This window comes from Mycteria americana, chromosome 15, assembly GCF_035582795.1.
Source record: "Mycteria americana isolate JAX WOST 10 ecotype Jacksonville Zoo and Gardens chromosome 15, USCA_MyAme_1.0, whole genome shotgun sequence".
Classification (NCBI taxonomy): Eukaryota; Metazoa; Chordata; class Aves; order Ciconiiformes; family Ciconiidae; genus Mycteria; species Mycteria americana.
Window position 1 is genome coordinate 12404721 of NC_134379.1, and position 25525 is coordinate 12430245.

The following is a 25525-nucleotide window of genomic DNA, read 5'->3' on the forward strand; positions in this document are numbered from 1 at the left end:
TATTTCTTCTGCATTTCTTTGCAAACAGGCTTGTCCAGCAAGGTCTAATCTCAACCAAGACCTCCCTCCACTGCTAGAATTCATGTCCTTAGAGGATTTCTTGATGAGCATGGAAAAGGGTGATACATTCCTCCTCCTGCTAATATGGCTGTCCAAGCCAGACTCTTTGCTGATGTCAACCAGCACAGCCCTAGCCATATTTTTTTCTCCATTTTTCATAACCCAGCAACAGCATTCATGTAAGATTATTCTCTCACAGATCACTTGTCAGTAGAAGTAATATGGCTGCTATAAAATGGGTTTTAGATTAAAATGAAATTGGAAATAGGACATACTTGCCCAGATCTGCTACTGAGTTGTTTGAGAGAAGAGAGGAAGCAGCTAAACCGAGCAAGGTGCCAAGCTCTGGAGCCCAAAGCTGCAGCATTTTCTCTTAAGTTACTTAAATCAACTTCCACCATGTGGAGCGCCCACAGCTTCCTATAAAGGCCAAGAAAATTGTACACGTTCAACATCAAAACAGAGTCTTACAAACTTCAGCCAGTTTTAGTCATGAGAAGGGGTTTACTCATCTTGTTTGCTGCTGCCAGGAGTCACAGCTATGGTTACAGGAAGAAATAGCATACACTTGCAGAACTTCTTAAAAGCACTGTACGAAGCTGCTGAACTCAGGCCTTCACCATGTAGGCAACTCTGGTAGAAAGTGTAGTTACCCTGCTAAGGCAGCACGGTGAACACTGGCTGTGCCATGCTTTTTCAGACTTGGAAATTCAACAAAATGTCAGTGACCAAGGCCGAACACTCTTTACACATCTCCTCTAAGTAAGCAGAGTCCTTCCACCTCTGTAAAGCCTGTTTCTTCAAGTATTTGCTTTACTGCTGGCTAGTAACACAGGCAGCAAACCAATTCAGGCTAAAAGAAAGGACAAAGGGTTAAAGGAAAGTACGAGAACCAAGCAGCACTGAGTTTCAAACCAGACATGGGTGAAAATGTGTTTGAGAACCAGTCTGAGGGTCTTCTCAGTTCTGTTTCCACATCACAGCTTCTGCTGAAGAACCCTTTTGAAAGCTCAGACTAGCTCATCTCTTCCATCAGCTTTGCCACAACTTCACTGTGGCTCTGCCAAGGCAAATGGTGGTTGAATCTAATCTTACTGATGGCCCAGAAATCCGCACCTATGTATGCCAGGACTCACCGTGAACACATTCACTTCTTTCCTCTTACGACATATTACTTGTAAGCAATAAATGTAAGTGAATATTTGGATACAACACCTTCCAAACAGTACAGCTTGTTGTCTTGATGGGACTCTGCTCACTCCCTATGTATCTACAGATACTAAGGCTGAACAAAACCAATCCATTTATTATTTCTGCAGCCTAATATTCAAAGGATTCCTTAAATAATAAGCAGGCTCAAAGTAATCAGCTCAACTCCTGACTAAAGGCACAAGAACATCTAATCAGCAGTCTCTGTGTTAGTTGATCCTGCTCTAGATGATAAATTTTGAATGACCTAGAAGCCTGCCAAACTTCACTGAAATTAAGTGTCATTTTTAACTATAGTAAGACATGAATTAAGCTTTTAAACAAGCTTTTGGGTGAAATGAGCATTATCAGGCAATAACACTAGGCTGATAAACATTTGGTGATTGCTCACCCTGACAATCCAACTGGAGTTTAACAGACCACAGACAGACTTTTAATCAAAGAGATGGCCAGCGTCGCAGATGGTGACTGCTCCATTGTCTGGGGCAAAACTGTTCTGCAACCATTTAAAACTACATTGCAGCATTTCAACTCTATCATGTAAATAATAGTTTTAAAGTCCATTCTCTGAAACTCAAAGAATTCATCGAGGGACCCTACTGAGCTCTCAGCTACTGAGACAGGACACTGCTATCTATATACCATATCCATGTCATGCTCCAGGATATAAAGGTAATCTGGTTGTGGCTTTGCTAGTTTACCAGTGCTCAACACGTACCAAGGCTAAGCTCCTGAACGTGGATGAATTATGTGCATGTGAGCAATTATGTTATTTTAATTTTGAAAGCAGAACAGATATAGCCAAGATAAACCAAATTTCTACAAATACAACTGTCCATATCAGAAGCAGTATCGTGATACCTGAGCAGTCTAAAAAAAAATGCATCTAAGAGAGCCATACTGAACAGCTTTCAAAGACTGCTGACTAACCCAACGTGGCAAAATGTTCAGAAGAAAACCCAGAGGCACCTTCCAGTACAGATCTCTACACCACCAAAAGCTCACTTCAATCGAAGACTTTGAAAGGACAAAGCAAAAGATTTAATTATGAAAGAATGAAGATCAGTGGTTGAAAAGTCACCAAAAGGTACAAGAAAAAGACTTAGCCATCCTTCTTTGAGAGTGCAGTCACCGTAAGCTTGGTAAAAGCCACTCTGATGTCACACTGTGATTCACAAACTCAAATTTTGACTTTCAGAAGGCTTTTCTTCTAAGAGTAATATACAGCTGGCAAGTCACTATGGTTCTATCAAGCCATCTCCTTCAATAAAAGCCCTCTGGTCTGAAGCAATGATTATCTGTTAAAGCTGAAACTCAGAGCAGAAAGGGGAACTTCACACTAGAATACTTACAGGGAAAAAAAGTTTCTAATTTCCTGCTGCCTTGCAAGAGTGCAGTTTAACAGGGCCAGAGCCAAAGGTCAGCAACACAGCAGTAACCCACCACTAAGGACCATCTGAAAGTTGTAACCCAACTCCTGCACTTGAGCCACCACCCAAAAGACAATGTTCTGACTAAAGCTAGAAAATAAGAAAAAACCCAAGAAATGCCATTGGTGAAAGGAACCTATCAAATTATATCGGCATTTTGTACCAAAATAGGAGGAAGTGGAATCTGGGCAGTGGAGTTTTTCAGATTGCCCAAGCACGATAGGAGAAACCCCAGTTTCATTCCTAGCATTGCTCAATCTTCAAGAAACCCTTGCCAAGCCCATCAAGACCCACTCTTTAGATTTTCTCTTTTTTTGAAAAAAGAAAGTGCTCTTAAAGTACAAAAGGCTTATGATTTATGGAAAGACTTGCTTCCATGAACTCAAAGCAGGAGTGAGGACACTAGAAAGGATTACAGGACTGCACCTTGTATGCAAAAATACTGTCGTTCCAAAATGGATGGAAAGTTCTGTGATTCTGTTTGGTCTTTCAGTGGAGCCGCTGAAATGCTGCTTCAGATCCTTCTCATCGTACACATAACGAAGAACATCTTGAACATTTTTAACACATAGTAAAAGCCTACTAAGGTTACTGAAAGAAATACAGCTGCTTCAGCAGGCAAACCAAACCTAAGCTAGTATCAAGAAAATGAGACTGGCAAAGTTCAAGGGTGGGAATGCCAGTAGCTATAATAAATTCCAGCCTCAATACAGCTGATCATAAAAGAGCTAAAAAATTCTTAAAATCTGGCTTTTCACTTAAACCCAGATGTCCATTTTAATCCAAGAGCAACTTTTCTTTGCAGCACAGAACTGCCTGGGCAGTAGGAATACAAAAACTCCAATACTCAAACGCATAATTTCTTGTCAAACTATGCCTTTGACAAAAACAGCCACAGAGACCACTGCTATTTTCACCTACATTAACTAGTACTGAAGAAAAACCAAAATAAAAGCCTTCTGTATGCCACACCTTTGACAAAGAGTAAGGTGGTAAGTCAGACCATTTGCTGAGCTGTTGCAAAATATTTGTCATGAACACATCATGTTGGTGACCTCCATAGTAACAACCACAACAAAGCACATCTTACAGAAGTGAGGCTATGGGCATCAACAACATGGCAGCCCATCCCATTTTAATCCATGCCCTGAATTAACTGCAAGTTCTTGAGACCTCCTCTCACCCAAGGCGAGATGGAGAAAAGATGTCCATTCCTCAGCACAAGTAGTTTCACAAACTTCCATGTTGGCTTTGCCATCCCAAGAGACCAGCTGCTCCCCTACTCCCAAAAAGGGACCTTTGGGGCTTGGCAAGCAGCAAGCAAACATCCATCACCATCCACCAGAACAATCCTAAGAAAACAAAACTAACCAGCCATCTCCAGAAGTCACCTTCCAACTGCTCTCAGGCACTGCATCCAAGATAAAGACCTGCAAGATAAAAGTCCCTCAAATGTTCTGAATAGCAAAATGATCCCTACGCCTCTGTCTGGGAGGCTGGGAAGACAAACTCCACTGAGGAGGAGAGCACATGCAATTCACATTCGGGCTGTAAAGCAAGCAGAAAAAAAGATTACATGATAGGACTCTTGAACAGGCTGTCTCACAGAAGAACCAGTTTCCACAAACACATGCCCTGCACTGCCTCAGCTCCCCTGCTAGGGCCAAAGCAACAGCTCCATTGTCAGGACCCTGGGCTTTCCCCTCACGCTCACCTACTCTCCCACGGAGGGCCTTTGGGTCCCTCCAGTGTCTTCTGTAGCCCTGCCTCTTACCTCCAGCTCCCCTTGCATCTTCTACCTATTTTGGCTGGCCTGATGGCTGGGCAGCAGACAACAAACGTGTGCCTAGCCTAGGATTGCATCCTTGCCAACTGACAGTAACCAGCTGGTCAAACAGGATGGGTCATAACTCAGAGGTCATGTCATTCAGTGAGGAGCAGAAGAGCCTCAGTCTCTCTTCTTTATTCTTCAGAAAATTCTCTAGAAACCTGCAAGAACTTAACATCTTTAAGAACTGTACATCAGTGTCAACTTTGGCTGAAAAGTTTCTAGGGGAAGAAGGCAGCCAGCCTGCACAACACTTTTCCTCAAGTACCCAGAACAAATACATAAAGAGTAAGAGACAGAACTACAAGTTGCTACAGACAAGATCTTTTTTTGTTTGTGTTTTATTGAGTCTCTCCTTTTCAGTCATTCCAGGCACATTTCTTTCTCCACATTTCCACTTATATGAACTGTCCCCATGCTTGTGGAGAGTGTCATGTTATAAAGAAAGGACAGCAAATTTTACCCTTGCCTGAATATATCTTGTATTTTGTTCCAGCTTAATAGACTTAATTTCAAAGACCAATACTCTCCAAAGCCCTTCCAAAACCTAAAAAAAAAAAAATAAAAAGGATGCACTTCTAATATAAATGCATTTATGCTTATTTTCCTCTATTATACATGGGGTAATTCCACCAGCCCCAGTAACTACATGAGGGAAGAATCAGGCCCACAAAACAGAGCTTTTACCATCTACTCTGCTCCTGATAAGCTGCTACATCTGCGCCAGCAAATTAGTATTGCAGGCAGCTCACCACCAGCTCTTGGCAGCTTCCACACTGTGGGACTTCAGCATCTTCCGGTTCCTGGATTCTTCCCCTTTAACTGTGTATTTGCTGTTTATTTACACAGACATTTTCTAGAGAACTGCAAGAAAGTTTACTAGGCTTAACTTTGTCTGGTTTTGGTTACTGTCTTTATTCTGCTTGCTAAGAATAATTTTCTGTTTTGCAAACTAATTTTTAATCTTCTCATGGCCAATATTTGAATCCTGTGGTACATTTTAGGGACTGCACCACTGTTACTAATCCCTGACCCAGCTGTGAGCTGCTAGTGCCACCTGGAGTTTTGTATAGCTATACATAAATCATGCCGAATCCTGAAGATGCACGCAAACATTTTAGCACACGGCCTGCAAAAGTACACATCCAGCTGCACCAATCTCTGTGCAACATCTTTGCCGTCATTTCCAAAGTCCGGAAACTCAAAAAACTCAGCACAGTGAACCAAGCTGAGATGGTCAGAAGAGCTCAGAGCTGCAGGCACTGGAAACCTCAGTCCAAGAATGGACAGCAGAAGCCACCAAGTACTTTTAAAAACCTCATCTCAAACAAGCTTGGTAAGCACTTGAAAAAGCCCAGACTTCAGTATTTTTTCTGACGTCAGCCTCTTGATTGCCCATACACACTGAAAAACAGATCAAAGTATATCTTTATATCAACCATGAAGTCAAAGCATGAAAACAAGCAGTTACTGAAGCAGTCCATACTATTTCAGATACAAAGCTGTCTCCTAATACCACTTGCCTTTGGATACAAGTAAAATAGAGGTATTCGGGACACCCTGGTGCTAAATTGTAGGCTCACTTAACCAGTAAAGACAGAACAATCCAACTGGACTGCAGCAAAACTGTACCTGTGGTAGCAGAGACACAACAGAATAATTTATACAATGTCAGTGGGATCAGTCTTTGGGTATCATTAATCCATTCCTATTGTGTTGCCTACCACAAAAAGCACAGTTGTATTTAATAGCGCTACTGTAGAAAAGAACAAAGCAAAGAGCATGTCGGAAATACATTGTATGAGCAGCTTAAGAAATCCAGGTCCTTGGAACCTCCTAAGCAAATGATCAGCTCTTCAGGCATTCGAGTTTGTTTTTTCTCTGTTTTATTCCTGCACATTTAAGAGAAGCACAAAGACGACCTGAAGCACTGCTAAATACAACTGTACCTTGATAGGGATGATGAAACTGGCTGTCACTGTGCAACATCATGTTTGACCTCCAAATATTTCAAGAAGTCAGCTGCAGTAAAACCATGATTCCCCCAACTGCCAGCCTTTGCTTTCGTATTCGACATGACAATTTGCTTGGCTTTCAGTCTGACCATCACTATCAATAAAACATTTGGCAAATCAAAAAGCGGTGAAGACTAACGATGGTTAACAACCCGAACAGAGCACAGGCCTTTGCACTATTGCTGTAGTGACTTTATAGCAGCAGGAAAATGTAAAAGATAGTCAATATTTTTGTACCTGTAAAACAAGCACAGCTGATACAGGGGACACTGAAGGAACCCTTCATGGATTCACACTGGGTTTTTTTTACAGTCACCTTTCCTATTAAGACAGCAGCTTGAGACTCCTTCTAAAGCTAAAGAAGGATTTAAATGCGCTTCCTGAAAAATCAGTGAAGAGCCCAATGATCAGGAGCTCTGGAAAGGCAGACTTCACTGTCTACAAAATCCTCCTGGTACCCAGTCCAAGCAAAACAAAGACAACCTTTCAGCCCAGCAGGGATTGTTTCAAGAAACTACAAGCAATTGCAGAAAGCAAATGAGAACATGTTGGGCTGTATCTACTAATCATCACAGGAAACATTAATACGAAAAGTTTGCTTCTATTTTCAGTTTATTTCATGACAACTACCTAACAGATGAAATTACCGAAGCATTAACACAGCAAAATGGTACCACTGCAAATATAACACAGAGCCAAATACTTCAACTGTCAGCCTCTCTCTCCAGCTATACCTGTTACTTGGAGGCACTAAATAGTTTGTGCTGTATTTGGTTTTTATGCAAAACTGAATACTGATGGAAAGGGAATCAGCATTTTCTCACAACACAAGATTGGCTACGACTTTAAAAGCAACTATTACAAAAGTATTTGCAACCAGGCAACCACAAGAGCTAACACCTATACAACCCGATAGGTGAGGCTATATTTAGTTGAAATTCAATGCCAGTGCTAAAATAAAACCATTGTTTAAGCAATATTCAGTTTACCTACAGGAAGGTAAATTTGTCTGAAGGTGAGTCAAAATAAAAAGAGTGAGCATTACAATAGACTGAAGAGATGCTGTTCAAAGGCAAACTTCTGTTATGCAACTACAATTTAAAAGAACAGCTTTCTCCTGAATCACTAGTACTGTTTTTTCCTTCTCTTGAGCTAATTATGCCCTCAGGGATAATCTTGAAAAGACACTGAACCTACACCCAAAGAAAGCAGTTGTTGCTAAATAAACTAGATTATCTTTTGACTATATTGCACTTGTTATTTTGGGGGGAATGGTGCTGAGAGGAGGAGGGAGTTGTTTTATTTTTATAGCCACATAAGCCTGTCTTGGTGTGTTATTTGCAGAAAAATGTTGTATGACGTGAAAAAAGAAAGGCAGATTCTCTTCTTCACTGTTGAGTGACCATTAAAGAATTACGTGCGTAGCAGAGGAAAGGGGGGAAGGTTGTGCCAGCAAGAGGCAACTGTAACTGTAAGGATACAGACAATAGTCTTAAGTCTTTGAAACTGCAGATTTAAGTAAGTGGATCCCACTAGGTAATCCAGTGCTGGCACTACCCCAAATGTCGAAGGAATGGAGAAATACATACCTACCTATCTGGATAATGAATTTCTGTCCCTGGAACATCACAAGGAAATATGAGTTCTCTGGGGAGCTTGCCTTCGTGTCAAAAAAATTATGGTAGGAAGGTGACCTTCCCTCCAGCACTGTTTTCATTTTTCAAATGACCACTTTTTATATACCATTAGAAAGGCACCATTACATTCATTCCCCAAACCTGAACCAATACAGACTGGGTCTGAAAGTGAGGAAGCGTGAAACAGTCCTGCAACTACCACGGCACAACACAGAGCCAGCACCGAGCCCTGCACCACAAAAAAGCCAGGGCAGTGTGCTGAAAACCACCCACTACTCCCCTCTCAGAAGTCAGTACCACAGTCTGAAGGTAGTCACAGTCTACCTAGAAGGGCAGTCTCCACAGCCCTTCTAGGGTTCCTGTGTCCCAAAGCAAAACCTGAGAAGTCAGGAGGACTTGGTGCACCCTTCCATGGAGTCAGCGGCCCCTCTAACCTATCAACACAGGGGACTTGCAGCGGACAAGCACACTCACCTCCCTGCTACCCACTTCTGGACAGCCATGTCTCCAGCAGCCCACTCCCCCAGCCCTGCTAGCCAAATCCACCTCTCCTCCAAACATCCCTGCAGGCAGACAGAACAATTAGACTTCTGGATCAAACACAGACAGTAGTAACTAAATAAATGAATAAATAAAAATAAAAAGCTGTAACAGTGCCCAGCTGCTCTGCAGCATGCTGCAGTGGAACTGCCACCACATTACAGCCTTCAGAGTCAAAGCTGAAAAGATGTATTGAACCAGCCTCCTACAATCACTCCACTGGTCCCAGCCAGCAGCAGCACCACTAAGGACATGAAGAGGAGGCAAAGTCACTGCCACTCCTTGCCAAGCCTTTGCTTTATTCCTTCAGACTACAAATTTAAAGAATGGCTCTTTACTTTAGAGCTGTGCTAAGGTTAATGAAAAACCCCAACAACCAAACCTGTCAGATACTTGATGGGCAGAACACACAACCAGTCACCTACAAAAGCTCGGGCCGGAGAACAGGTGAGATCCTGAGGAGAAAAGGTGTTGGGATCCCACAGCTGCTGGACTCACACAGAACATGGTTAGAACTTCAGAGCCCAGCTCTGTAGCAAGGAACCTCCACTGCAATAACCAGAAGTGCCTTCTCAGACACATCAGGAGAGATACTATTGATTAGCAGGCAAGAAATCTGAGCACATTCTCATCCTAAGAGATAAGAGATATGAGACTAAACTTCCTTTAGCCTCCAGCTGAGCAGCATAGGGGAGCTCACATCACCCTTCTCCTGGCTCTGCCACTCAGAACCGAGGCTTCTGAACTGTAGGGTTGTCAGTCTGGCCTTTCTCATGCTTGCCCTTTGTTTTAAAAAAGGCATTAAGTTCATCAAAACTGTCATCTACAGCTCATAGGAGAACTACTGATCTAATCATCTAGTGGATTGTTACAGTTAGTTTGAACTACTTCCTTTTCTGGAAACAAAGCTTCAGTAACAAAATCAGAGTTTGAAACTGAAATAAAAGCAGGGTACTAAGATGCAACACAGAGATGCAAAGCTGATTTTTAAATAGTCTTTGAGAAACCTACACTCTGGGAGCTAAAGGCATGTGGGACTATCATCATCTCTCTCAAGCTGCCTTAGCAGATACATTAAAACCTGTGAACTCTAATACACTCTCCACATGCTATAGCATGCATCACATACTGAAACGTATTACCCAGCTTTAGCTTCTTCCCCTGCAACAACGAGGTACACACAGCCCCTGCCTAATCTCTGTCCCGCCTCTGGTTAGAGCTTACCGTGACTGAGGGTCCAGAGCAGTATCTTTAACATAAAGAATACCATCTTTCACTTGCTCTGTTAAGTCTACCACTAAGACTTCAAAGCCTGGTCTACCATCTGGTCTTCATAGAACCTCACCTTGTTTTGTGAGCGCTTCTCTCAGAGCCGGGGTAATCATCTCTCTCTTTTCACCCTCCTCTTTCCTCCCAGCGTTCTCTTGAGTCAAATTTGTTCCAACATCTCCTTCCTCGAGCTCACGTTCTCTCTGTTTAAAGACAATGAATTACAACCATTTAGATTCAAGCATTAAATTTTAAACACTGTGGCACAGTTCAGCCACAAACCTGCTAAACTTAAAACTGACATGAGCGCCCACACATGAATTCTTGCATTCGTGTAATCCTGCATCCTATCCCTCTTCTCATTAGACACTGACCCTTCAGTAATTTAGGACACTAAATTTAAAAAAAAAAAATAAAAACCCCACACAACACACAAGATTTGTTCTACTAACACAGCAATAAAATTCTCCAGGACAGTTTAAGAAACAAGGAATTTGAATCTCATTTGAGAGTGAGGGGGACTCCAGGATTTAAACCCAAGTGTTTCACGATTGCACAATAATCTCATCTCTCCGCAGAATGCAAACCGGAGGGAAAAAACCATTTTGTGCCCGACATGCAATTGCCTGGAGTGACAAGCAGCTATTGTCCCAATTATTTGGGGCAGGTCAGGAAAGAAAGCCACATCACTACAACAAGTTAGCCCAGGAGTTTACAGAGTAGAAGCTGTGCTCTCCAAAAGTCACCTAAGGCAGCAGCCATGTGCACCACCAAAATTCCGTGATCACCAAAGGCCCTGCAAGAAAAAGCTGTTGCCCCCACCCCACAGTCAACTCCAGACACACGAGCTGCAGCATCCCACCTAAGTTCCAGCAGACACTGCTTTACAGACACAATTAAGCCCTTGGAGCTTACTTAAAACCAAATGCAGGAATATCACGTATTCGCATAAAGTTACAAGCAGGAGAAGCAAACCCTAGCACATAAGAAATGGTGAACCCCCCACTGTGTAAGTGTCACTTCTGAGACTTTATGGGTATTTATTGTTTCATGTCTCCACAAAGCACCATGAAAGTGTAAATAATGACTTTGATATTTCATGCAACTTGTAATCTGTCAGTCCTTTATGGCTTTTTTGAAATATTAAAGGAGTTATGGATGAACAACAAACAAAAAACAGGGGATATTTTGTTTTCACAAAACTGAGGCTATTTCACATCCAAGCCTCTTTTGTGCCAAAGACATCACGAAGTTCATACAAACGCTTCCAGTTTGAGTCTACCCACCAACTGTTAGCATCATAAGGAAACCAGTGCTCTTGACTTGCCAAACTGTGCTCTTCACAAATCGGGAAAGTAATCTAGCCATTCCTAGATGGACAGACAGATTTCTTTTGTACCTGAGCAAAATTTCAGAAAATAAAGCTGCCTCAGAAGAAAAAAAACCACAACAACGAACTTAAAAAACCACACACAGACTCAGAGGTTCAAGGACAAAACAGAGTTCCTAATAAGCGCTTGAGAAGGGAGTAGGAAAGCAAAACATTTAGGGACAGAGGTTATTACCTTTCTTACTCATTTTGAATAAAACTTTGCTCACAGTTTCAGGGAGGTTGTGCAGGAAGGTATTTTCTAATGACCAGTAACACAATGTGGTCCTTACTGAAGGAGAAAGCTGCTTCCACCTTCTACTTCCTTTCACTCACTTTTCTGAGTTTTTAGACAGCATTTCATTGGTTTCTGTAACACTTCAAAACTTCCCTGAAAGGCTAGCTCTATTAAGTGCTTGTCATTGGTCGCGTTTAAAAGCTCATTTCTTGAGACTTGATCTTCATTTAATCAGCAAGATGCTTCAACAGTAAAATATTAATATTACTGGAAAAGCCTCATGCCTAAGGAAGGAAGGAGATAAAAGGAGATAAAATCTTCATCTTTTAAGTCTTAAATAAAGAGTTTCTCCTCCTACAGGCTATCATTTAATCCCGAACTAGGCCCAGCCATCCACTTAAAAGGAAAGGCACTGTCTTAGCACAGGTTTGTTAGCTACTTAAAGCTAAATGCTACACAGGATTTACGAGTGAACACATCCTGGCCTATCTGCTTTACAATCTCAAACCAGGTTAATTCTCCCAGAAGAACTAAGTATGCATTATGGAGTACATCATAATATTAAAAATGCAGCAATTGACTGAAGTACAAATGAGACATCCCATCCAAGACAGCCTTCAGATACAGAAAAAGTCCTTCTGGATTTAAAGGGTTTGCACTTCTACCTGCCTGTTATGCCTGTTAGTGCAATATCTGAGAAAAGCACCTAAACATAAGAAGAACAAATAAAATTGCCTTACTGGCAGGGCAGAAACACATTTATTTCAATAACCATTTTTCCCCTCACAGAGATGATAATATTCTCCACTCCCCCCATCCATCCTGATGTGAAAGCCTGTAAACAAAATAATCATTTGTTTTTCTCTGAACTGCAATACCCGACTTGTTCGGTTTGGCAAGTGATTGGCTTCAGATATCTCTTGTGGGAAATGGAATTCACAGCCCTGGGAGTTTTACTTATTTGCTTAATAAACCTTTCATATCTATTATTTAGAGTTTGAGTGGAGAGAACAAAGTTAACTTTGCACAGAGCAAACTTCTCAAGTTCTGGTGATTTAGCAGAAAGCCCTGTAGTAAATCTAAGGCAAATTACTGTCTTTCCATAACAAATCAAGCAAGTAGTGACAAGAGCCAGCTTTTCATGCCCTTGAAACAGTTCACTGCCAAAAAACTGAAGAGTCATCCTCTGGTCTGTGTTCACAAACAAGAGAACTCACAGACAAGAAAACCTAGGAATACACTCCAATTTCTTGTTACCGCAAGGCTCAGCACAGCTCTTGCTGCAGCCTGCTGGAGGTTTGGTTTTTTGTTTTTGCTACTGCCATTGAAGCAGACTGAATAAAAGCAAATCGAACCTTGTGTGTAAGGACTTAGGATCACCTCCTCTACAGGTGAAGGCAAAAAAATATCTCTTCCCTTTTATTGCCATACAGGCAGCACAACAGACAAGCAGCACATACTTTACAAGCAGGCAGGGGAAGCCCATTTTTGATGGGTCAAGAGCAGAGCATGTCCAACAGACACGTGCAAGAACCTCAGCATTCCCTGCCAAAGCAGAGGTGTTGCTGCTGCTTTAACAAGTTACAGTTCTAGTGTTTCAAAGGATTTCCTATAAATATGTCTACAAAATTCATCCACAGCCACATTCGGATACAGTCAGACTGTCCAACAGGACCTGCTACCACTCTTTCTCCTCCTCTGAAGTGCTCCCTCCAGGACATCAAGCTGCTTGATCTCTCCCTGCATCTTCTGGTTTATTACATCAAATGCTTTTCAAGCTAACATTGTAGGGGCAGGAAAAAAAAAAGGAGAGGCAAGTTCAGCACAACTTCCATGCAAAAAAGTATTCCCTAAACTACCTTAATTTAGCATTTTTAGCCTCATGGCTCTATCTATTGATGTGCCCCAGCTGAAAAAAGCATGCTCCCCAAGAAGTTTTTACTCCTGGAAGGAAAATGACACCCAGAATATTCCAATTTTCACTGAACTTCTTTCCTACTTAACCTCCCAGTGGTCAAACAAGAGGGAGCCCCTAGCCTTGTCATGATTTACAGCCTCATCCATCAAAAGGCTCCAGGATCTTTTAACAAATGAAAGGCACAAACATTAGGAAAACAGTAATACATCAGGGGCTGGAGCCAGGACTAACAGAACCAGCACTAAGCAAAAATGTTGGCAGGGCTATCAGGAAAAGACTGCCTGGCAGCAAGGAGTATTAGTAAAACTTTCCCAGGGGAGTCATTAAATGAAGTATTAAAGTTCATGAATTACATGAATGAAGAGTTAAAGTTCACACCAAGCAGAGCTCTGGAAGCAATACTTCAGTGGCAAGAGGACAGCTAGAAAAGCTGACAACTTTCCCGTAGGTCAGGCTCAGCTGTCAGTGGCACCATAGGCAAGAACCACGCAGGGGTTTTTTGAAAGTTGACTAGACATCAGGCTGCACATGGAAATGGCACTCATTTCCTTACAAAGCAACCTTCCTGCAAGACTAAAACACATGGAAAAAGAACAGGACAGGGAGTAGACTTGCACAAAAGATACTCCTGAACACAACAGAAGAGGAGCAGAAGACTGCTAGTGCGCTGTGGGAACCTTCCTGCTCCAGGTACAAAGCTCTGGCTGTCACAACGCAACCGTAACAAATAGACACAGAACTGCAATTTGCTCAGTCCATGAACTAAACACACTGCCAATCTTACAGTGACATGGGATACTCTAACTGCTGTCAGTCATCAATAAAAATGGCTTTGAGCATTTGCGAGTGAGCACAAAGATGGATACTGGAAACATGGATTGAGTAATCAGTGAACCAGCAAACACCCCAACAGCAAGAAAATCTTATTGATAATAGCTACTAGAGTCTACATAATCACAGGCTACATACCCACTCCATACATCGCTGCCCAGTTAAGCACAAAAGCCTGAACTGAAGCAAAGAGCAGACAAGGGTTGAAAGCATGACAGCTGAGAGATGGGGAACTTGGCAATCCATTACCTTGCCATGATTGAAATAGGAGGTGGCTTGATCAAAAGCAAAAGTCATGGCATGTGTTTTCAAGAAGTGTCCCTGAAACGGAGAAAGCCCCTGAGAAGTTCAGACTGATACCAACAAAAAACAAACAAGCAAAAAAAAAACACCCCACACACACTACAATGCCTCTGAAGAGACTTTTTTTTTCCTCCTGGAATAGAAACCTTTGTGAACTTTAAATAACAAGCTGGAAGGAAGTCTCCATCCACATCTACCTTACTATGCTGTAGAATAACAGAAGGTCCCTCGCATTATTCTGAGGCAGCAGGTACTAGCTGCCATCTAAAGAAAGGATGTTATTCAAACAGACCTGCAGCTCAGCCCCCGCAGAGGGAATCCTGCGTTTTCTTTTGTTTGAAAAGTCAATACTGAGATTTTTGGACATACACAACAGCATTTTAAAGCCCAAACTCATGCAGACAAGTAATGACAGAAGACTTATGCTGCTATCCAATGAATCAGTCTGAAAGGGCACTGTGCACCTTCTGTGAAATACAGAAGGATAAATGGTCCCACCAACGTCCATTTTCTTGCAGGTTCAACATCGGCCAGAATCCTCAAGGACGAAAAATTCCCAGATCACAACTCTAAAAGTGTATCTGCAGGGCTACAGTGGGGCTTAAGATTGCTTCACTGAGCTATAACATCACTGCTCTGCTGTAGGGAAGGTTTTTACAAGGTGTCGTTAAACCACAACTCCATTTCACATACTGCTGCATGATTCTGTCGACATTTGTTTGATTTGGGAAACTTCCTTGGACGCACCATAAAGACGACTGATTTTTCAAAGGAAACAAAAGAATCAAAACTAAAACTGTGTCTGTCTCCACCCAAAAGTGACTGGCTTATATTTGAAAATTGGGCCATATATTCACATTTTTTATTCCTTTCTTCTGTGCTACAATAATCACAACTAAAACCCAGGTAACATGATTTAGCAAGTGTCCTGAAATGTCCAACCTAAAACCAGTAAGATTTTCCACTTCAGTCTATTCTGCTTTCTCACACACAGAGCACGCAGCATACACCCTTTCACAACATCTTGCCATATTTTGCAGATTTTTGTTAAATGGCTCTGTAAAAGACTTCTCCACTCCATAATTTCTTTCTTTTCCTTCCAGCTTAAGACAAAAAGGGCATTTCATTTCAACACCAATCTTTCAAGTGGTCAAAACACCATACACACATTTAAAAAAAGAAAGTGTGATGAATTTTGATTCTGCAATCATTTGCTATGTTTGAAGAAGCCTCCAGTCAGTCTGAGCTAATACCAGTTAGAGGTATATGTCCTAGTAGCAATACCTGTTGTGGAAAAGCCAGCCCTTGTAAGCAAAGCTGGCTGGACTGCAGACTGCTATTTTGTATTACAAACCCTGAATGCCTTCCACAGAAAAGAAGCTATGCATGCTAGTGCACTGACACAAGTCAGACATCAGCGAGCAGCAGTCAGTCTTAGAGATGCAGCTTTCACTGCTCTTCAGAATTCTTGTAACACAGGAAAGCATCTAACCATAAGAACGTTAGTACAGATTATGAAACACAAGGAGAAGTGCTGAGCAGAAGAGCTCCACAGTTTTCCTACGACCGTGAGAGTCCCAAGCACAACTCCCCACTTGGGTTAGTCTTCTTCTTGGGTTAGTCAGGAAGACCATTTTGCCAGAGACTACATGCAAGCTCACAATCAGCAGAAGTCAGCACTAATTAGAGAGCAGCACAGGAAAGTCCTTATTTGCACTTTCTCTACCTGCCTCCTCCCTGAGTGGAGGCTGCGTATAAGTCTTCCAAGTACCCACATTAACAGTTTTGGTCTGTAGCCCATTCAATGATAAGCATGAACCAGCTTTTCAGAAATTAGATGAGAGGCCACGAGATTGTCATAAGAATACATTAAAGTCAAAAGAAAGTTGCCTGGTTTCTACCATAATCAATTTCATTGAATGTAAGATAATGTAAACTAGTCAATGGGATATCTGTCTTGGGCTGTTTTCCTAAGAGCCCTGCAGAGCATGCCTCAAGGCCCAAAGCCCCACTTTCCAAAATTACAGGCCAAAGGAGAGTCAGAAATGACTTGGTGCTTCATCCTCCCAAGGGGGACAGCACAGTTCCATGCATACAACCGCACAAGCTGCTCTTCCAGCAAAGCCTTGTGCTTCACACCTGGGTCTCTTCTGCACACTTGTTTACAGCGGATGATACATAACAGCACTCCTCTTTCTAAAACTATTGACCTATCGTTGTTACAGTACTGCTGATCATCATAGGGACCCAGCGCAAATGAGCTGGGTCAGAATGAACCCCTACATGGACATCACTTGCTCGCACAGGTACGGACCCAGACTGCCTTGCCATGAACCACTGGCACAGAGGCTCTGGCCATGCCAGCGGCAAAGAAGGAACATCACTTCCTCATGCATAAGCTTAACTAGACTATTAGAAGTAAAATCCACAGCATGGTTTGGCACATGTATAAGTACTCTGTGCAATACAAAAACAGTTTCATGTCACGTTACAGTGTCCAGCTCCTTGTGTAGAGCTCAGATAATGCTATTTCCATTCTTTTATGCCACACTTCTGTTCAGAAGGCTTTTAGGAGAGGCTCCATCTCTTCTGCATATCCACATCACCTAGCAAAATGCAATCCCCATCTCAAACCAATCCTCTGCAACCAACAGCAAAAAGAGGGATGTCAGAATATCAGCTCTGACATGAACAAAGAAAGGTAGATACCTTGCCTGCTTTGGCAGCCCAAGTATCAAAGGAAGCAAAATTGTAGCTCACCTTATAACAGGAAAGAAAAAGCAGCTTCCACTGTCCATAACTGGTGCTGCCCTTCACACAGAGGGGCAGGACACTCAACAACACAAAAGATGTATACTGTTGCAGTTGAGAGCCACTTACAAACTATACTGACCACTGGGCAGTCACAGCAGATAAGAAGGTTTGATTGGAGACCACACGTGGACAGGCTTACTGCCAGTTGCACTGCTGAATGACCAATCTGCAGGGTTTGTCTAGCAGAACATGGACGCATTTACTGTACCTCCTAACCCCTTACCCAAACAGCATATTTATTTGGCAACAGATGCTGTACTCCCACAGGACAGCCTTGTGCTGCTCTCTCCTTAGATACGGCAATGACATCAACGGGCCACTTCCTCCATGCTTCTCCCAGTAATTACCATCAGCCCATAATTACTCTGTGCATTGATTTGTGGACTTCTGTTCAACTGTGTTATTTGGCTGGCAAGAACCTTAAAAAATGCACAGGAAAAATAAACACCTGAGAAATGCCGCACAAAGTTTGTGAGAAATGGTAAGCAGATGGGCTGGACTGCTGCAGGCTAAACCCTGATCATTTCCAACAACAGATGTGGTCAAGAAAAGGTTGCAAAAAAAAAAAAAAAAAAGAAAAAAAGAGGAAGCCAAATACTTGGGGGACTTCAGACTGCCAGAATTTTTTATATCTATCAGCTCTGCTTCACTACACATTTACTGACTAATTTACAACAGACTAAAGAACAGCAAGGGATATGGGATCTACCACCCAGGGCAAAAATAAGAGTCCTTCATTCATAGATCTCAAAGCCATTTACAAAGGCTTGTCAAGGAAGCCAGTATCATACCACACGTCAAAGACAGAATGTCCAGCCAGAGGTTACCTTTATTTTTCTTTTTTTCCTGTTTTTCATTGGGCATTCCCAAGTCTTACATAGAAAAGGCAAGCCTCAAGATCTCTTGTAATGTTGTTTATGAATTGTAATTCTTTTCAATAGCTAAGGTTTAGAGAAGAAAGATTTGAACACAGGGAAGGGTGAAGTGTCCCTGTGACAAATCCAGATTTTAATGCTAGAAGTAGTCCCCAAGCACTTAAATGATATTTCTTAAAGCTTATTTTAAAAATGTAGGATGTGAATTCTGAGCCAGAATAGCAGAGGTCAATATCTAGCCCAGAGACAGCTGTTGCAGATAAGAGCACATTTTTCCTATAGGAATCTTTCACCCATTGAAAGTTAGAGAAAGTTTTTGGAGAGCTCTAAATGTCCACATCATTTTCAGTTGTTTCTAAATCTGACAGTTAAGTACCCCAGCCTTATTCAATTTGGTTAAAATATGGCTAACAATTCTTGCATACTCTAAAAAGTTTCTGCCTGTAACACAAAGTTGCATACCATGCTTTGTCTGTAAACCTTATACCTTAAATACCTTATACCTTCACAATCACTGCCCCGTTTCAAATAAAACTCCAGCCAACTTCATTAAAAGTTTCTTTGCCCAGTGTCAGCAAGGTTTGGTCTTCCATAGCAGTCACACACTCACAAAGGGCTCTTCGGAAACGTTGCAAGTGGTGTGATTTGAAGTCCCAGTGGTGGTAAATGGCTAATGTAGGATGACTTTTTAGGGAAGAGTGCCAAAGGGGATGAGGAAACCTCCCCTGTGGCAAACGGACACAGAATTAAACAGAAACTTCTTGAATATGCTCTCTGGGACATATTTTGTTTCCTGTAAACTCAGTATCAGTCTTGCTCTCTCACACACACCCCTCCTCTGTATTTACACTGCAAATGTGACTATCAGCATCATTAAACTTTTTGTTTTAGAAAACAAGAACATTAATCTCAAAATTGTGTCAACAAAATATGCCCATTTGATTACTTCCCAACCCATCCAAAAAAAATTAGGATATTATTATTACTATTACTCATGCCTGGAGTTTATAAATATGAAGGTTAATAAAGCCATTTCATTCCCTGGGAACAAGTCTAGATTGATCTGTCTTTCTAGTTTATCACAATCTCCCAGCTGTGGGAGATAATTTACATTAAAAAATGGTGTCCCTATGATTAATAGCAGTCTTGCAGGCCACAAACATACCCATTAGATTTCACATTTTATCCGATAAATACATTTCAGGGGAGTAACTTTGGAGGACAGGGAAAATGTGCCACAATTATAAACTTAAAAGTCCACTTAGTTATTAAATCCACTAAGAACCACCACTGCCTTCTGCTGCTGCATAAAAGCAATATGGAGAACAGGCGCAGGTTCTCAGCCTAAAAACAAGCAGCTGGAAGAGTAGTAAATGCAGAGAAAACCCAGACCTTAACCCACCTAGCTGTGCATCATCCAGCCCTGCCTGGCACCACAGTCTTGGATCATCAGGTACTCGAGAGAAGTAGCCTCAGAGCTGACAGCCTCAGACCTCCCCAGCACTCCTTCGGGCCATGGTCATATTACACACTGTTGGACTTTCATGCCTAGCAATTCCCTTCATGAAAGCATAGGCATTATCTGTATTGACATAAAGGACTGATTCCAGTTCAGGACCCTAATAAGCATCACCTGCAACAAGTTCCAAAAGTTTACTCAGAAAAAAAGGGCTGGATTTTAGCAGCTATGAAGTAGTTATCACCACATAGTATGAGATTTGGTAAACAAAGTGTGGAATTTGCTTTTGTATCATCCATCTTTTTATATATTTGAATGATTTCCTGTTGCCACCCAACCTCGTACCAATTTTTGCACTCAGATTGAGCGTGCAGAAGGCACCACCACCTTGAACTGTGTACCCTTACCCTCAGAAGCTCTTTAAAAAAATCCATCTCTTTTCCAAGGGAGAGTAAGTAATAGCTACAACTCTACAAGGAAGAGAGGTTCTGGCATTCACCTTGAACTCCTGAATCCATCTGCCTGATCCAAGTGACTGCAAGAATCCATTACCTGTCTCAAGCCCTCTGACAATACTTTGTAAAGTGCAATGACGCCACAGCATATGGGGGAAAAAAAAAAAGCTGTAAAACAAAACTCAGCCTTGATTTTGATCAAGTCAAGCAACAGGAGATGGATGCAAAATTAAATTAAGATCACCTGCAGAGATGTGAGCAAACATTCATTAGATACACTCACCTCCACAGCCTCACTCTGCCATCCCATAAAAGGCAGAACAAGGAAGTATGACTATCTGTGACTGCACATCTGTCTTATCTGCTCCTGATTCTCACAAGAGGCAATACACGCCTGCAAAAGAGATCAAAGCCGGACCCTAAAATGTTTCAAATTAACTATATTGCACAAGGCAGAACCTGCTATTCTATCCCCCATATGCAGAGGAGTTAATACACAACACTGACATCCACAAAACCCATGCTGAAAACTGTCAGACACATTTCAAATCCATATGCGGAGTTACTTGAAGAAGCGTCTGTGATATAACCCCAAAATACACAAGTTTTCTTCAAACTTGCTAGCTTGTATATGCATAGTTCAGATACAAAAACCCAAAGCACTTGCCTGTGTTGGCAGGGATTACTGCAAACCAACAGACTACAGTGTAAAACAGAAGTGTCAGACTAATTTTACACAGTTCAGCATTCTGTAAGAGGAAAAACTGCTAAAGGGACAACGCAACTCATCTGAAAGAGAAAACTTCTCATTGCACAAACACATAGCCACTAAAGTGAGGATGTGACTTAAACTGAGATGCACTGGATTTAAACAACTAAATCTTCCTGCCTGGGAGCAAGAGAGTCTGATCATGATAAATTACTTTCATAAATGCAGATCATCCTGGTCTTTCATATCAAGTCTTCAGCATTTATTTTCATTATAGTAAATAACTGCACCTATGGGATCATTTTACAATTCAAGTGTTTGCGTGAACCTGTTGCAAGTCAATGCACACATTCCCCAGGAGATTCACCACCAAGGCAAAGTCATTCTTCCTCCGAGCTAATGATAGGGATAGCCATCAGTTCAGGCTCCCTCATGAAATATTTACACACCTATACCCTGCCATCACTCTGAAAATGACACCCCCATTCAAGAGAGCTGAGGATTTACGTCAAAGTCACCACTGAGGGCCCTTTCTCCATTACCTGCTCTGGTTACAGAACCAGGAAACCAGAAACGTAGATTGCAGCTAGGCAGATCAACCATGCAGAACAGGAATAAAGGGGCCAGTAATGAGAACTACATCATTTAAGGTTTCAAAATTAATCCAAAAACCTGGGACATGACTATGGCAGTGCAGTTCAGTGGTATCAGCGACAAAGAAAGGCCGATCTACAGTTTTAGGGGCTCCTGTCTCATCAGCTGACAGTAGCTCATATCCAAAAGGGCCAGGACACTTCCATGCGCAGTAAGAATGTACTTCCAGTCCCACACCAACACTTGCACTGAGGATTTAACCATTTGCAGAGGCAAGAGGGCAGCATTCAGCTGTCGCAGCAGAACAACTCTTTGCCTTCTCCTCCGAGGAAAAGGCAGCAGATCAGAAACTGCAGCTTACAACTCCAGATGAGCGTCTGTGCTCAGATGGAAGCTGTCCCTCAGATCAGAGGGGCTACTTAGGTCAGAGCCACAAGAACCTGATCTACACAGAGATACTTGCACTTCTGTAGTAACTTTTACATAGAACATACAGGCCTCTCACTGCTCAAGCAGAGCGACAAGAAAGCTAAGGAGAAAGTAGTTGTTTGAATCACGCATCAGCCAAAGTCATAGACAGCAACGAATTTTCACTGCCTATGTATAAAACCATACCATATTGACTTCTTCAGCTGAGCTCGCTACCAGAACAACGAGCACGAGATGCTAAGAGCAGGAAGTATTTTATTGCCATGCTCACTTTTTATTCAAAAACTGGACTATGATATGCGGTTTTCCTGGTTTACTCTACTCTTTGATCATGGTGTTGCCATATTTTGTCAGTCAGTGAAAACTCAATGCCTAATTTTTCATAAAACTGCTAGACACCACCACCTCCCTTACCCGGTCTAAATCACTTCCCAGGGCATGCTGCTAGAGAAAACGCAGTTCCCTTTTTGTCAGTGACCTCTAGTGGCGAGCACATGCCGGAGAGGAGGAAGAGCACTTCACATCACAGTTAGAAAAATCAATCATTTCTCCCTCCAACAAAGGAAAGCCAAACAGTTCATCCATCCTTCTCTTGCAAGCTGCAGCGCACAAGTCGATACAAGCTCAGGGACAGGAGTGTACACACAGCAGTGCGCCTTGCCCCCAAGTCAGTGGGGCCACTCTCCTAGTGTCAGTGTTACAAGCAGCAGAAAATGTTTTGCCTCCTTCCCCCACCCTAAGGCAAGGGACACAGATGCCCACGCTCCCCTTGTAATCCCCTTCCCTCCTAAGCACGCAGCCTCCTGTGATCCAAGCCCTGGCTTGCTGTGGCCCAGTGGTGTCACCTTGGCTCAGACTGCTGAGGAGATTGTTAAGTTTCAGGAAAGAGCTGTGAGAAGTCCACACTGTAGAGGCATGCAAGATAAGGAAGGTGCAATTACAGAGTTAGGTTTGTTGAGAGGGGGATGGATATCAGCTCAAGGGTTCACAAGGAAAGACATCACCATAGAAAGATGGCTAAGAGGGAAAAACAGAGTCAGCAGATGGCAACACAACACATCACAAGTCCATCCCGGAGCCAACTCTTCCCCTCCAACTGCGCGGTCAGCAAATAGTGTGGGGAGCACACTAAGGCTTAGCCTAGTAGCTATTTATAGTCTCACTCCTTTCCGTGTGCTAACCAAATAAATGAGTTTGGTATATCTTATTTTCAGACTCTTTGAATACAGAAAAAGAAACATGAACAGAACCGCACAGAAACAGAGATAGCAACAGCCTGAAACGAAGCAGGAATCACGGTTGTCTGACAGGCTCAGCACAGGTCAGATCAAGCTCACTGGCTTGCTCTGCGAGCATAGCACCTCATCTTAGGGCAGCAGCAAGACACAGAAGCTCTTGCAGCAGTGTGTTACCACTCCACCAGCAGCTCCACTCCCCATCACAACATACCAGCACAACACACGCCTGCATTTCAGCTGACGTACCCACAGGCAGACACAGTAACAGGATTTGTGTTCAGACACTGGACTATGAATCACAGTGGTGGAAATATACATTCAGATCTGGATGTTGGCTGTGGAAGTAATTTCTCTCAGACTGAAAATAACAGGCTACCATTGCAGCATTTGCTCAGTGAACAAGTCAGTTAGCTGATAACTATATCCAACACACCTCCAAGAATGTTCTTTTTTGGGTTTTTCTCCAATAGCTCATATTTTTACTCTCCCTCTAACTAGACCCTACAGATTCAAAACCAGCAGGTAATATTTTAATCAATTCAACTGATCAGTGACAAAGACCTGACAGTTCTACACTTGCTGTAAGAGCAGTACCTTTGCTTTCTTCATGTGGCTCATGATATTGCCAAGATCTTCAACATCGATGACAGAATGAGTGCCTCCAGCTTCCTCAGCATCAGCCTCCTCCTCACTACTGGTTTCAAACAACTCCTCTGCCTGTGTAAGAGATCCAATAAAAAAAAAAAAATTAGGAATGTATCTGAATGTTAAATGTAAGACTTTTGTTACGCTAACCAGTGAAATCAGTTCTCACAATCAGTAAAGACTACTGAAAAACAAGGAATAGTCTACCAATAACCTGTATACTGTATGAGATGCACTTAAACTTGGGCTTTTATCAGTGTGTATTTTTAAGAGTTCAGTAGCACACAGACCACCCGAAACTCAGTCCAGATATCCTGCCTCCAGATTGCTCTGTTTTCCTCATGCACCTCTGTAATTGCTTCTCATGTGATCAGATAGGAGTCCAACTCCCACTGCATACTATGAGGATCTAGAAGCGTAAATCCCTTTAACATCTCCAAGTGCCCCTGCCTGAAGGAACAGGGAGTGAGAGATCTGCCTTCCAAGTCAAACTCTTCACAGAGCAGAAAAGTTGTCTCCCTTTCTGTACACAGCCAAGGTACAGCACAACAGCATTGGTGTAACAGCAAGATTTCTTCCTCTTGTTTCTGCAGCAGCCAACACACTCAAACCCACTCAGCCAGAAGAGCCCCTATTTTCCTACAAAATTCAACATGGCCATAGCAATCATTTCCAACCCACAATAAATGGCTTGCAGGGAGGATTAAAGTGCCATAGTAGCTCTAAGTCTTGCACTGTAGAGCAAGAGAGGATTTCTTATTCAAAACCTGCAATCAACAAACACTCCAGAAGACACACAAGTGACTACAGGCAGACACATTCGGAGGAAATGCAGGACTTGCTCAGGTACCGCTCCTCCAGCTGCCTTTGAAAAAACCTTGAGATGCAGGCAAAGCACCTAAGCTTCAACAAGTTGAAGTGGAAGCAAGTTAACTGCTCACAGGGAACTAAATGCTTCAGTTGGCCATGGGACAAAGCAAAGACTCTGATAAGAACCCAACATATACTTCCCCTTATTCAAGGGGAAGACTCCCTTATCATACAGATGCCATCTAGCCTATGTCTACCACTAATTCTTTGGTCACTCTTTTTGGAAGACTTATTCTACCTGTTATCCACCATGGGATCTCATCCCTCTTCCCCCTCCACTCCACAACAAAGAAGCATCAAGCTCCCACAGCACCCCTCTGGGCCGTAGGAGGAAGGAGAGAAGTCAAATAGTGCTCCAAGGGGCACTAAGCCAGAAATAAGGCCTTGTGGATTTTGGCTCTACCTCAGTATTCTCGTATTCTGATGCCCCATGTTCATGATCTGAGCTGTCCTTGCTCTGCTTCCCTGGAGATTTGCACTTCCCTTTCTTGCACTTCCCACTGCAGGGCTTCTTTTCCCCTCTGCAGAGCGCCTGGAGCCGACTGAGGAACTTGGCTTTCCAGGCTTCAAAGTCAGCCTCAATGCTGCCATGTTTGCTCTGGGCCACGTTGCAGTCCCCCTCGGCGCGAGTCATGATACGGCTGGCACTGAGCATCCACATCCACCTGTCAATATTTCTTCCAACCTAGGATAGGATGAAAATTAGCAGGAAATTAAATGAAGCCCAAGTTAAACAAAGCAGGCAACTAAAGAAAGCAAGGACCAAGCCTGGAAAGAGAGCCAGTGAGCT

General features: G+C 42.5%; 1 protein-coding gene across 4 annotated transcripts in view; it reads right to left on the bottom strand.

Annotated features, from left to right (window-relative positions):
- Positions 1-25525, bottom strand: part of LOC142417353 (S-adenosyl-L-methionine-dependent tRNA 4-demethylwyosine synthase TYW1-like) — a 108181-nt gene that overhangs the window by 79278 nt on the left and 3378 nt on the right. For all 4 annotated transcript variants that reach the window (XM_075517948.1, XM_075517950.1, XM_075517951.1 and 1 more), the window contains exons 5-7: positions 25139-25420; positions 23815-23937; positions 10065-10191 (exon numbers count right to left, since the gene is read on the bottom strand). In XM_075517948.1, coding sequence (XP_075374063.1) covers positions 10065-10191; positions 23815-23937; positions 25139-25420 — 532 coding nt within the window. The remainder of the gene's footprint in view (positions 1-10064; positions 10192-23814; positions 23938-25138; positions 25421-25525) is intronic.